Genomic DNA, 12753 nt, shown 5'->3' with positions numbered 1-12753 from the left:
CTGTCGCTCTCTCCAAGAAGGCAGCCTAAATAGAGCAGGACAGCAGCTGATCGAGCAGAGACATGCTGCCGTTCAGAGACATGGAGAGACCGGACCGAGCTCTGTTCCGCCTGGAACAAGGTAGGGAAACTTTAACCACAGCATGTTAACACCCGCTGTCCACACTACACCACCTGTTACCTGAACTACAATGCAACCTTTATAAAACACACACTATGTCGTAACCTTTAAGAGTGTGGTCCTGCAACCTTGTCAGGACCTTTTTTTCCCCAGTCTAGTCTATTCCATGCACTCAGAATGCAAGGCTGGCTGAATAAGTCATGAACTCACCTTTTATTTAGTCACGTTCACTGAGAGCAACGCTCTTTATTTCAGTTTGAACATATATGAGGGGAGGAATGAATATACAATGCATGGTAATGCTGCCTTCATAAGTTCTTATTTTGTTAAGTTGAATACCAAATATGCTCAATTTTAAGTTTAGTTAAATGTTGTTGAAGACAATAAAACAATAATAATATATAACAAACAATAAAAACATATGTTGCCTTGCTCCCACTTTTGGTTTCTGCATTTTGCTAGTAGAATATCATAGACAACAAGTCATTCATAAAACAAATTTAAAGTACGCCCATAGTTCATGTACACTGACATTTAAAATATATATCAGCATTAATGTACTTGGAGCTGGAAGAAGATGTATACACACAGCAGTGAATTACACATGAGTGGGTCATTTAAAAGGATATTGTAAGCATTTAAAATACAACTTCACTTGAAGGCACCATATGTGTTCTAGTCCTCCTCATAACTCTTGCTGTTTTCAGGCTTTGAGCTGCAGTTCCGTCTCGGTCCTACCCTCCAGGGTAAGGAAGTCCAGGTCTACACCAACTACCCTGCAAAAGGTCACAAGTTTGATCGCCTAAAGTTCCGTCCTTTGGACTGGGTCTCCCCAAACGGGTGGGAGGAGGACAGTGATAAAACCTGCAGACTGGACTTAATAGTAGCTGGAACCTACCAGTACTACTTCTCCTGTGGGTAAGTTACTTTGTCGGACACCACGGTTGGGATAAAGTTCCTTTGATGTTCACACAGTTTGATCATTGCTCTCATCTTAAAGAACATGACTAGGCTTTCGACCAACAGGAAGTAACCCATGTTGGATTTTGTGTCTTAATTTTCTTTTTAATTAACACATGCTTAAGAATGCATAAACAATCATGAAACGTGGAACACATCCAAACTTATATCCGATTTGAAGTCATAATTGGGCTTTAGCATGGCACCCTCATGCTATAGCCCCATAATCACTTTTAAGCCTTCGAAAGCATTTTTGACACCCTTACTCGGTAAAACGTACAAAACTTTGTGTAGAAAAGCCTGTGAACATTGTGAAAAGATACAGTGATTGGGTTCATGCATGTTCATGTGTGGAAGGTCATAGTTGGGTTGTGGAGTAGTTTATTATCACGGAATTTGGTTCCCAAATTACTCTCATTTTGGAGATATTTCAAAGTGACTTTCAGAATCAGAATCAGCTTTAATGACATCCATCCATCCATCCATTGTCTACCGCTTATCCTGTATTCAGGGTCGCGGGGGGGCTGGAGCCGATCCCAGCTAGCATTTGGCAAAGGCGGGGCTTTAATGAACACATACAAAAAAATTAGACTCTGGCTTTTTTAGCCACTCACAGTATACACACATACAGAAATACAGCTAAAACAACACCAAATGAATAAACATTTCACTACTATGTATATATATATATAAGTATAGATGCAAGCACAGAACAACAACATTGTAAACATTGTGGCAATATAAACAGTCTTAGCTCCGCCAAACAGGAAGTCAGCCATTTTTATTTTGTGCTCATCACTGCTTGCAGCTTTCTTTTGAAATGTTTTTGTTTTTCTTCTGTAGCAAATGGGTTACTACTGCATTTGACTTTGCAACCTCTGTTTTGAAAAAAGGAAACTTCCTTTGATTAACCAGACTAGAAACTGTGTTTGGGGTTTGCTTTAAAATACCTCAATGGCTCAAAGATTTCTGAGGACAGTCGCATGTTCTTAGAGAGAAGCTACTTTACAGTTTCCATCGACCCATTATACGTATGTTCGGGGTCATGGGGCGACCAATCCCAGCTGACATTAGGGCAAAGGTCAGGAGATTTAAAGCCAGCCCCTGGAAAGTTTTTTTACTTAGATGTGTGCACCAAAATTCAGGCCCATGGTCCTCAGTCGTGGTTGCAACCAGGGGTGAAATCTTCTGTCACACGTTTGAGGAAAAAGCAATTTAGGGAGCAGGTGGAACCCTAATAGTAGGTATAAATCATCCTCCAGACTGTTACACAGAAAACATCACTCCAGATGTAATGTGCAGCAGCAGTAATGCATTGTTTATATTTAACATGTGCATCTGTGATGGTGCAATTGGAACAGACAGTTTTTACTGTTTTACACTCCTGAGGTTGCTGTAAACTTGGAAACTGGAAGTGAACACAAGTACAAGTGCAGAAAAAGGAGTGTAGTGTTGGTAAATTGACATCAACGTCAAACATTGAACTGACCATCCACAGCAACATACACGTCCAATCCTTTACGTGTTCATGCATTTACTGATAGTGTTTATCTTTTTGACAGGGATACAGAGAATGTGAGTGGTGGTTTCATCGTCGTTGATCCGGTGCTGAGGGTGGGAGCCGACAATGACGCCCTTCCTCTGGACTGCATCAGCAGCCAAACATACTTGGCCAAGAGCCTCGGCCCACTGGACAAATGGCTCGACCGCATTAGGGTCGGGAAAGAGACTGGTAAATGGACCAATGTGACAATAGACTCATTTTCTGAATAGAAAAAAAAGATATTTTGGGTATTTTGAGGTTGGTATGTTGGCCACTGTGACCTTGCATGTGTTTCATTGTGCAGATAGGCCATTATGGATGCACTAATTGATTTCTTTATATTATTGAATTATTGATTATTCAACACATAAGTCTAAGGTGAAAGGGCATTATAAACCCACAGAATTATCAACTCCACATCTTTTAGCTCATTGTTATGATTTTCTGGCCTGCAACTTCACTGTACAGTTTTAAAGTAATCCCTCCCTAACTGTAACTACTAAGTAGTGTGAAAGTGAGGATCTCAAAATTCATGCAGGATCTGTTTGACATAAACATGCTAATACAGAGCAGAATGTGCAAAGTGCAGTTAATGTATGCCAGAACCATATATAATGTTAATAAAGCGGTCATCAACTGTTAATAGGTGTCAATGCTATTGTCATAAAGTCATATTACCCAGGTTACCCAGGTTACCCAGTCATATTAACTCTGGTGTCTATGTTATAGACTGCCATCTGAATGATCCCTCAGAATCCAACACTAATGACTCTACGAATGCTAAATCTAAAATGTTGCTATCTAGGAATCCACGGATCTTAACAATGAAGATGCTTTCCTTGTATCCGAGGCTCCATCTAACCCTTGGCTCTGTTCTGTGTAGGCTACAACATGATCCACTTCACCCCGCTGCAGAAACTTGGTCAGTGCGGTTCCTGCTACTCCATAGCGGATCAGCTAAAGCTAAATCCTGACTTTTCACCTGATGGGAAGCACTACACATGGGGAGATGTTGGTAACCTGGTGGAGACGCTGAGGAAAGAGTGGAACATGGTCTGCATCACGGATGTGGACTACAGTCACACAGGTAAAGACACGGAGGGATTAGGGAATGACAGCTGTGTCCTTTCATACTGGATATCTTGCTCCTGTGTGGGTGGAGAGAGGGGAGTCCCATTGTCTCACACTATGGACTCATATAGCACTTTTGTAGTCTACATTCACACACATTCTGATTGGTACTCATTTGATCAGGCTGTTGAGTCAGGTATAGTAGCCATCCACACTGCGCATACATTACTAGTCTCACCGCTGTCCAGACAGGCCAGATTTATTCAGTTATTCAGGCAGAAGGTTTGAAAGTCATTGTGGGGAATTGGAGGAATGTATTTCGGCTGATGCAGCTATGTACAATATTCATAAAGCAGTAACACATTCAAAGGCCCAGATTTGAACACACTTACTGAACTACATCACCCTTTTCCAACTTTGATTTACATGTGGTTCAGTTCCTCAGCTGAACAATTAGCCCGGAACCCAAATTGGAAAATAACTTGAAGGTAGTAGGTTTGGAAAAACTACAGAAACGTTGACTTTGAACGCCCCCTTCGATCAGACCCCAGTTCAAAGCTGCTCCCCCAGAACGCCCAACGAGTGCTCGAGATCAGCAGAGTGCAATCAGGAAGTAAACATTGACAGACAGGCAGGACGTCCAATTATTTTCTCTGGGCCAACTTTTTGATTGGACGGGGTTTTACAGTCCTGCCACAGCCACAGATGACATTTTTTTTAAATGTTTTTATGTCAGAGCATTTGGTTTATTCATTGCTATCAGTATGTTACGATGATTTCAAGTAATATAACAGAACGTGTTTCTGAATAGAAACCTTTAATCTGATTCAGATAACTAATTGATCAGTTAGTCTTAGTATTCTGAGAGGTCAAAGGAATGTTATTATTATAATTATTATTTAACGTTAGGTCACCTGATTTTTATTTGAACAATTAGATTATGTTTTGAAATGATTGGTTGTGGTTGAAGTTTTTGAGGAAATATTGCAAGGATTGAACAAATCCATTTGTAGTATAATGTGATATAATGGGACTGTCTTCTGTGCTGCATTCTATTTTTATCTCCGTGACTCAGTACGAGGAGTGAAAAGTTATCTTGTCTTATTTTTAACAACGGTAGTGTGAGTGCTGTGTTGGCAGCAGGCAGCTGTGGAGGTTGCATCACCTTCTCAATTTACTCATTGACATTTTGTCTCTGTTCATGTTGAAGGTCATATACATAGATAGACTAGTAATAGCAACAGGGGCCACTTTGAAATGAGAGAAGAGGTAAATAATAATGCTTCATAATAATTCAGACAGAGAGACAGAGACTTCTCCTGCATATATTACAGTTAATATTTTGAATCCTGCTTTTAGACAGTTGTATTTAACATGGCCTTTCTACATCGCTTTGAGTCATTTGTCGATTCAAGTTCATTTTTATTTCGATAGCCTTTCAGTAATTACACACTCAAAAATCCACCTGTTTTGTTGGCCAAATTTTCGCCAGGCCTATCTAACATAGACTTTATATAAGAAATCAATGTAGCTATGGTGATGTCACCCATTGGTTTTTGCATTCATTCAAATTTTTTATAATATTAGTTTTTTTTATGTAAATTAATTTTATTAAATAATAAAATATATTTTGGTGCTTCCTCCCGCTTACCACTAGAGGAAACTCATGTACCACCAGTACAGTTTGAGAACCAGTGTGTTAGTGCTTATAATACACTATAAGCTAACACACTGGTTCTCAAACTGTGTTACTTTTTACAGTGTTTGTAATATGTTTCTTTTTTGTAATATGTAATGTTTGTAATATGTGAGTTTGTAATGTGTAAATGTTAGTAAAGTACTGTATCTTTTCTTCTCTTTTCCTCCTTTCATTCATCTAGCGGTTAATAGTGAGTGGATTCACCTTCATCCTGAGTGTGGTTTCAACCTGGTTAACTCTCCTCATCTGAAACCAGCGTGGCTCCTCGACAGAGCTCTGTGGCACCTCAGCTGTGAGGTGGCTGATGGAAAATATGCTGAACAAGGAGTTGCAGCACTCTTTCAAGATGAATGGATAATGAGTGTGAGTTGCTGTATTCTTAATTGTTAGTAAACTACTTGTGTTTGAGTTAAGATCAAGGTACAACCTTGTGCACATTTATGTATCTTATAAGTTCATAATTATATATTTGTATTGCCAGAAACCAGACTTATCACTTTTGGCTTAGTTCTCATAACCCCTTGGATAATAGCTGTGCACAGTGGAATGAAACAAAAAAATATTGTTCATATATGAATTTGTTATAACTTAAAACAAAAAATACTGCTGTTCACCAGCCTGCTGCTGTGCTCATTTTCTGCAACCAGTGTAGTGTTAAATAATGACAGAATTAAATAGCTAGCTAGTTGCTGATTTAACTGCTTTTAATGTTGCACTTATGGCCAAAAATTAGTCGACCAAAGTTGTCAGTCATCTAACAATATCAATGTTGTTTCCTACGATGTGATAAGAGCACATGGCAATCATCAAACATCAGCAATACTGACCAGCATTGAGAATGAATTACAATATAGTGCATTGGAATATGTCTTGCCTTTACCCCAAGTCACTTAATTTGTTTTAAAATATTGTTGTTGTGTGTGTGTGTGTGTGTGTGTGTGTGTGTGTGTGTGTGTGTGTGTGTGTGTGTGTGTGTGTGTGTGTGTGTGTGCGTCAGGCTCTGCGGGCCCTCCTGTGGAAGAAGGTGTTCTCCAGGCTCCAGCTGTGGGAGTTCCTGCAAGTCAGTGTGGATGAAGCTGTGGAGCAGTTCAGACAGCGGCTGCAGGCTGGTGAGTATTTCTAAAATGATCACATAGGTAGTTAATTAATTCATATTTTTAAAGGAAATATATGTGTTCAATATTTGTTACATGTGGGTAACTAACAAATCAAAACAAAAAATGCTACAAAAATACATAATTTGTTTTAGGCTACAAAATTAATTTGTAAGTAATATTGAAAAACATCACGGTTTGGATTAAAATGACATAATATGAAACTGAAATGAAACTAAACTGTTCAAAAGGGTTTGGTACAATATTCCTAAAGGATAATCAGTCTCCTGGTGGAAGAACTGTGTTTGTTGACCTGTCAACCACCCAGACCACCTCCCTACATGGACTTCCACTGACTCTATGAATCTTATTTATGACATGTCAACAGTAACTTAATCCACCACAACATACGTTTCCTTAAAATGGCCCTAAGGTAATTTCCAGGTCTATATCTTTTTCTCTGGTACCACTAGCGTAGCTATACATGATTCACAGTTAGAAAAAGTCAGGACGAGGTCTGGAGGGGACGCCACGTCTCCTGGTGTGGTTGCACTCTGCCTGAAGCAGATGACTATATTTTAAAATCTGCTAAGGGTGTGCGTCACACCACCGAAACAATATGCAGAATATGTGACAGAAACTAAGGAAAAGCATGATAAGTCATCTAAAACATGATTCACAATGTAGTTTTATTTTGTTCATCCAGGTAGTTTCAAAGTCCGGTCCAGTTCCGGGTCCAGGTCCAAATCCGGTGCAGAGAGTGAAAAGCAGCTGAAGATAATACAGGACCCTCAGCACCGCCGATTTGGAAACACAGTGGACATGAACTCTGCTCTGGATATCTTCACACCTGACAGGTGACTCTTTCCTATGGCCTTAACTAACTGGGCCCTAGTTTCGTAGACTAGGCGTAGTCAGCGTGCAGCGCACGTGCGCCACGCCGACGGGTTGTGTCCGCCTGGACTTTGCAAGTTTCGTGCACCGTGCAGGCTAGCGCAGACACGCCTCCCTCTCGCCCACCCGCGCAAGTGGGAAAGAGGGAGGAGAAGAAGGCGTGAGTGGGAGACGAGGAGGAGACGAGGCGTGGACTGGGATTAATACAGCCGATTCAGATCTTCACCAATCAAATGAGCTCCTCTCCCTGCTGCGCGGCCACACCCATCTTGGCGATCCACCAAACTGCCAAACTGACCGTGCGCAAGGCTGCGCGGGTCGAAACTTGCATTACGCCTGCGCCGCCACCCTGCGCCGCCGCCCTGCGCCGCCGTCCTGCGCCCCCGCCCTGCGCCACCCTGCGCCACCCTGCGCCGCCCTGCGCTGCTACACGAAAACTAGGGCCCTTAGGGCCCCTTAGGGCCCTAGTTTCGTAGACCAGGCGCAGTCAGCTCTCAGCGCACCTGCGCCACGCCGACAGGGTGTGTCTGCCTGGACTTTGCAAGTTTCGTGCACCGCGCAGGCTCGCGCAGGCACACCTCCCGTCTCGCCCACCCGCGCAAGTGGGAAAGAGGGAGGAGAAGAAGGCGTGAGTGGGAGACGAGGAGGAGACGAGGCGTGGACTGGGATTAATACAGCCGATTCAGATCTTCACCAATCAAATGAGCTCCTCTCCTCACCTTTAATGCGTTAGGGGAGGTTCAGTGCAAGTTCTGTCACTTGACAAACCGATGACAGAAGCAGCGCCGCCGCTCCCACCACGCGCATCACGCGCTGTGCGTGCGTATCATAATAATAACAATGCCCATATTATAAAAAACAGGAGAGAGAGAGGGAGATGTTTTGGTCCGAGAGGCTGAGTTTCCGTTACGCGTGCCATCTGCCTTTGATCTGACGTCAGATGTGACGGGACAATCTATATAGATATAAATTCACGTGTTGATTCAATTAGTTGCATTAAATAGTGTTTGTTGTGATAATTTATTGCATTTAAATGTGCCTGGAACTGTGGAAACCTGCCTGTGAGGTCTCGGTGACGTGTACGCACTGCCGCCGGTCAGCCAAACTTCCCCGCCAGCTGTAATTCGCCTTGAATGAATGGACTCTATTTGCGCCTTGCGCCTTGCGCCGAGAGTAGACCAGGTTGGAGCTGGCGGGCTTTCGGCGAAGTCCCAGCGAGGCTTTTTGCCACGAAACTTTCGCTATGCCAAGCTGAATCTGTGACGCCTCCCCCTGCTGCGCCGCCACACCCGTCTTGGCGCAGGCGATCCACCGAACTGCCAAACTGACCGTGCGCAAGGCTGCGCGGGTCGAAACTTGCATTACGCCGGCTCCGTCACCCTGCGCCGCCCTGCGCTGCGCCACGAAACTAGGGCCCACAGTGTTTAATTCCTATGGGACAGTCTGGTTGGACACTCTGTGAGGTGGAATATTTCTTGGGATATTTATTAATTAAGTGGAGTGTTAAACTATCCACAGACCTCTCATGTCTAGCCAACGGTCCCCTGACTGCTGTTAGGTACCAGGATGCAGGATAATGCTTGGCCTCATGTGTCCAGAGTCTGTAGCTAGTGGCCCTCACTGATCATTGATCCTTAGGTTCACAACAATATCCATCCATCCATCCATCCATCCATTGTCTACCGCTTATCCTGTATTCAGGGTTGCGGGGGGGCTGGAGCCGATCCCAGCTGTCATTGGGCGAAGGCAGGGTTCACACTGGACAGGTCGCCAGTCTATCACAGGGCCAACATGTAGAGACAAACAACCATTCACCCTCACATTCACACCTACGGGCAATTAACCTATCCCCATCCTGCATGTCTTTGGACTGTGGCCGGAGAACCCGGAGAGAACCCCCAAACTCCACACAGAAGGAACCCGGGCCCGACCCGGGAATCGAACCCGCGACCCTCTTGCTGTGAGGCGACCACAACAATATCGTGTTAGGTTAATATTAAGCATGTCATTCTGCCATGAATTCCGATGTGACTGAATTCTCTCTCTCCCTCTCTGGTAACAGCACGAGCCCTTCAGACATACAGGAGTCCTGTCTCTGTTTCAGGAAGAGAGTGGAGGAGCTCAACCTGGAATTATACAAAGAGATGAACCAACATGCTGAGCAGGTGTGTGTGTGTGTGTGTGTCTGTATGTGTGTGTGTGTGTGTGTGTCCAGCATAGTTACACGTTCACCAAAAGAAGAAATACTTTAAATCAAACTAAAATCATGTCTGCAATCCTTAGCTGCCGGTCTGCTCTCAGTGCATTCAGGATTCTTGTGGTGTACATTTACCTTTCATTAAATCATTGTTGAACTTAGGTCCAGTTTTCTTTGTAAAGACATAAACATAAATTAGACATCAGCCTTTGACAATAACTTTACATTTGAGTTAAAAAATACTCATATGTGTGAATTGGGCAGACTAACTTCCTTTCCATTTCTGTTCAGTGTTTGCTGGCCTACCTTGTTTTGGGTTTGTTTTGTTGAAATCCCATTGCTGTTTATCTCCTCAGGCGACTAACTGCATCTTGGGAAATGTAGTTTATGAGCGTTTTTCGGCTCAGGGGCCTAAATTGGGTCCAGTAACAAGGGAGCACCCTCTATGTAGCAGGTAGGCATGTTAAAGTCACCGTCTGTAGGATGTGAAAGTCTCACTGTCGTAATGATTTCAATATTAAGTTAGATAAATGTACGCTCCTGATATTGATATTGATATTGATATTGAAAATGAATGTGATGAGAAAAAAACTTTTAAATCATTCTGAAAGAGTCTTTGGAAATAAATGACAATACATTGTTATATGAGGTTTGGTTTTCCATGTTGTTGTCTCAGTCAGTTACTGTGTCTCCTCCAGATATTTCTTCTTCCCCTTTCAAGAAATGACCCTTGATGAAGAAATGCAGATGATGGACCAGAGAGAGAAGGCGTGTCACTTCCTGGCCCATGATGGCTCTGTGAAAGGAAATGATGTGCTCGGGAACTTTGCTGAACCAGGTGAACAGTGACTAAACACTTTATTTAGTTATTGTAAGAAAAATCAGTCATAATTTGTTGTTATTACCGTTAGAAGTAATTGTTGTGATTTTACATTGTGACTCATAGTCAGTCAAGTTAGCGTCCACCACGCTTGTTTCCTATACTAACCGCGTTCACTCCCAAACTAACTGGTTTTTTTTTTACCTCAACCTACCTGAACCTGTGAAGGTTAATTTTGAAAAGACACTATGCACATTAACGAGCATACATTGACACACCGTCACTGACTCTGATAAAGTATCGACATCTATGTTATGCACTGATTATGTAAATAAAACAGTTTCTTTCAACGGGTGCCTTTTAATTCCAGCCAAATCTCCATAGGCAGCCATTCAAATCACATAAAACAAATCCCTTAACCTGCCACTTTCTCTGATGTTCTCTGCAGGCTCAGAGGTCTACTTGCGAAGAGAGCTGGTTTGTCAGGGTGACAATATAAAGCTTCGTTACGGAGAGAAACCAGAGGACTGTCCTTACCTGTGGGCTCATATGAAGACATACACAGAGATCACAGCCAAGGTCTTCCCTGGTGTACACCTGCTCAACTTCCTGTCAACTCCTCTTCATGTGACTGAGGTACGACTCATATTTACATAGATTCCCAGAAGGCTCTTTACCTCAAACCTAAGGATATGTGAATGGAAATAGCTTACGGTACCCACAAGTCTCCTCTTCATAGCTGTGTTGTCTTTATGCTGATCCCATGCTTGGAGCAAAACCATGCAGTTTATATACGGGGCAAATTAGTTTTTGTACAAAAATGGTTTATCCTGAACTAAACAGTCTTTGAATTGCATGAATAGAATATTTCTGGAGAGCTGAGATATTTGTGGATATTATGAGCCTGAATGTATTCATGTGTGATTATTTTAGTCCCCATATTAGCCAATGATGCTCTTATTCCTAAAAAGAGAATATACTGTTGGGACTCAAGGCCATATGTTGCATATGTTGGGAACAATAGAGAGCCTTCATGCAAAGCCAAAGCCTGAGATAAAGTTTTTTTATGATCGTAATGAAATGGCATCGACCCCACCAAAGTTACACGTAAGTGTAACCAGTTTGAATGTAAACTCTAGCTCCTCATTGGAGAGAAGTCAATGGAACTCCCCAGAACGCCCGGGATCGCCGCTCCTCAGGCAGTCTTACGGTAAGACTGCCTGATTTTTGCTGTAACTCGTCTGCCAAAGGAAAGTGCTTTACTTTAAAGAGGGTAAAATCCCGGATCTGTAGAGTTTTGAAGAAAATTTTACTTTTTGAGAGCTGATTGAAAGATGTGATTTTTTACAATAGGGGAGATCTTTAAATATGGAAGCGCCAAAGGATAACTTCACTTATCCGAGGTGTTTTACCGTTTCAATTGAATGATGAAATAAATGATCTAACAAAGAGAAGAAATACTTTTTAATGTCAACTTGTATGAACAGATTTTTTTTTTTAAATTAAGGCAAGATGGTCATCTTAACTGCATTTATATGGCCTGTGAGAGAAAAGGGGAGGGCAGACCAGCGTTCCAGATGTAATTTGGTTTGACCCAGCAGGGGTTGAAAATTACCTGGCAATATCCCTGGATTATTTCTGTAATGAACAGTGATTTGGTTGCTCTCGTAGCCCCCTCAAGCTTCAATGTTTCACAAGAAACCATTCATGGAATTTAGCATCTGACGCTGTTATGGGTCACAGAGTCAAGCCAAAGAGATCCCCTTCTCCCGGGGATTTTATGTCATATGATAGAATACACTCATCAATATGGTATAAGGAAGCGTGGCGGTTTGATTAAGACCAGCGGACCTTTGAAAGCGATCACCCAACCAAGCCTGACGGTACAAAGACCAACTAAAGTGTGTCGACTTCAGGAAGAGAGGGAGGAGAGATGAGATGGAAACTAAGCTAACCCAGCTATGACTTAAGGCTACTTCAAAAGCTTCCTTCCTTCAAAAGCTTCAACTACACAAATAAATTCTAGTCTTTGTTAGGTTTGTCATATTTTTCTTCTGTTGCAAATGGGCTACAACTGCATTTAATTGACAATACAATGAGAATAAATGATTCTTGAATCTTTGAATGAGTTTGTAAGGAGACACATTTAGCTCTGGTAGAAAGATTCCAGGTTAATTGCTATGTGATTTGTGTCGGTCCCTGTAGGCAATGCTTGCAGCAGCCAGAGCCATCAGGCCTAACCTCTATGTGATAGCTGATCACTATACCAGCAGTCAGCTTATTGACAGTGTCTTTGTACACTACCTGGGAATCACCAGTTTGGTACAAGGTACTGACACACCTCTGCTCGCTGCT

The 12753-nt window shown here is 42.4% G+C and overlaps 1 protein-coding gene across 2 annotated transcripts in view; it reads left to right on the top strand.

Annotated features, from left to right (window-relative positions):
- The first annotated feature begins 73 nt into the window (after positions 1 to 73).
- LOC311029157 (glycogen debranching enzyme-like) overlaps positions 74 to 12753 on the top strand; it is a 67654-nt gene continuing 54974 nt past the window's right edge. Inside the window, exons 1-12 of one of the 2 annotated variants that reach the window (XM_084034147.1) lie at positions 74 to 120; positions 828 to 1038; positions 2643 to 2812; positions 3507 to 3710; positions 5575 to 5756; positions 6391 to 6502; positions 7194 to 7344; positions 9444 to 9546; positions 9935 to 10032; positions 10277 to 10416; positions 10847 to 11034; positions 12604 to 12727. In XM_084034147.1, coding sequence (XP_083890273.1) covers positions 81 to 120; positions 828 to 1038; positions 2643 to 2812; positions 3507 to 3710; positions 5575 to 5756; positions 6391 to 6502; positions 7194 to 7344; positions 9444 to 9546; positions 9935 to 10032; positions 10277 to 10416; positions 10847 to 11034; positions 12604 to 12727 — 1723 coding nt within the window. In that variant the 5' untranslated portion in view covers positions 74 to 80. The remainder of the gene's footprint in view (positions 121 to 827; positions 1039 to 2642; positions 2813 to 3506; positions 3711 to 5574; positions 5757 to 6390; positions 6503 to 7193; positions 7345 to 9443; positions 9547 to 9934; positions 10033 to 10276; positions 10417 to 10846; positions 11035 to 12603; positions 12728 to 12753) is intronic. The other variant, XM_084034148.1, reaches the window with a different exon arrangement.

The sequence above is a fragment of the Eutrigla gurnardus genome (genome assembly GCF_963514095.1).
Source record: "Eutrigla gurnardus genome assembly, chromosome: 18".
Classification (NCBI taxonomy): domain Eukaryota; kingdom Metazoa; phylum Chordata; class Actinopteri; order Perciformes; family Triglidae; genus Eutrigla; species Eutrigla gurnardus.
The sequence above is the reverse complement of the archived record's forward strand: the minus strand, read 5'-3'. Positions and strand labels throughout refer to the sequence as shown.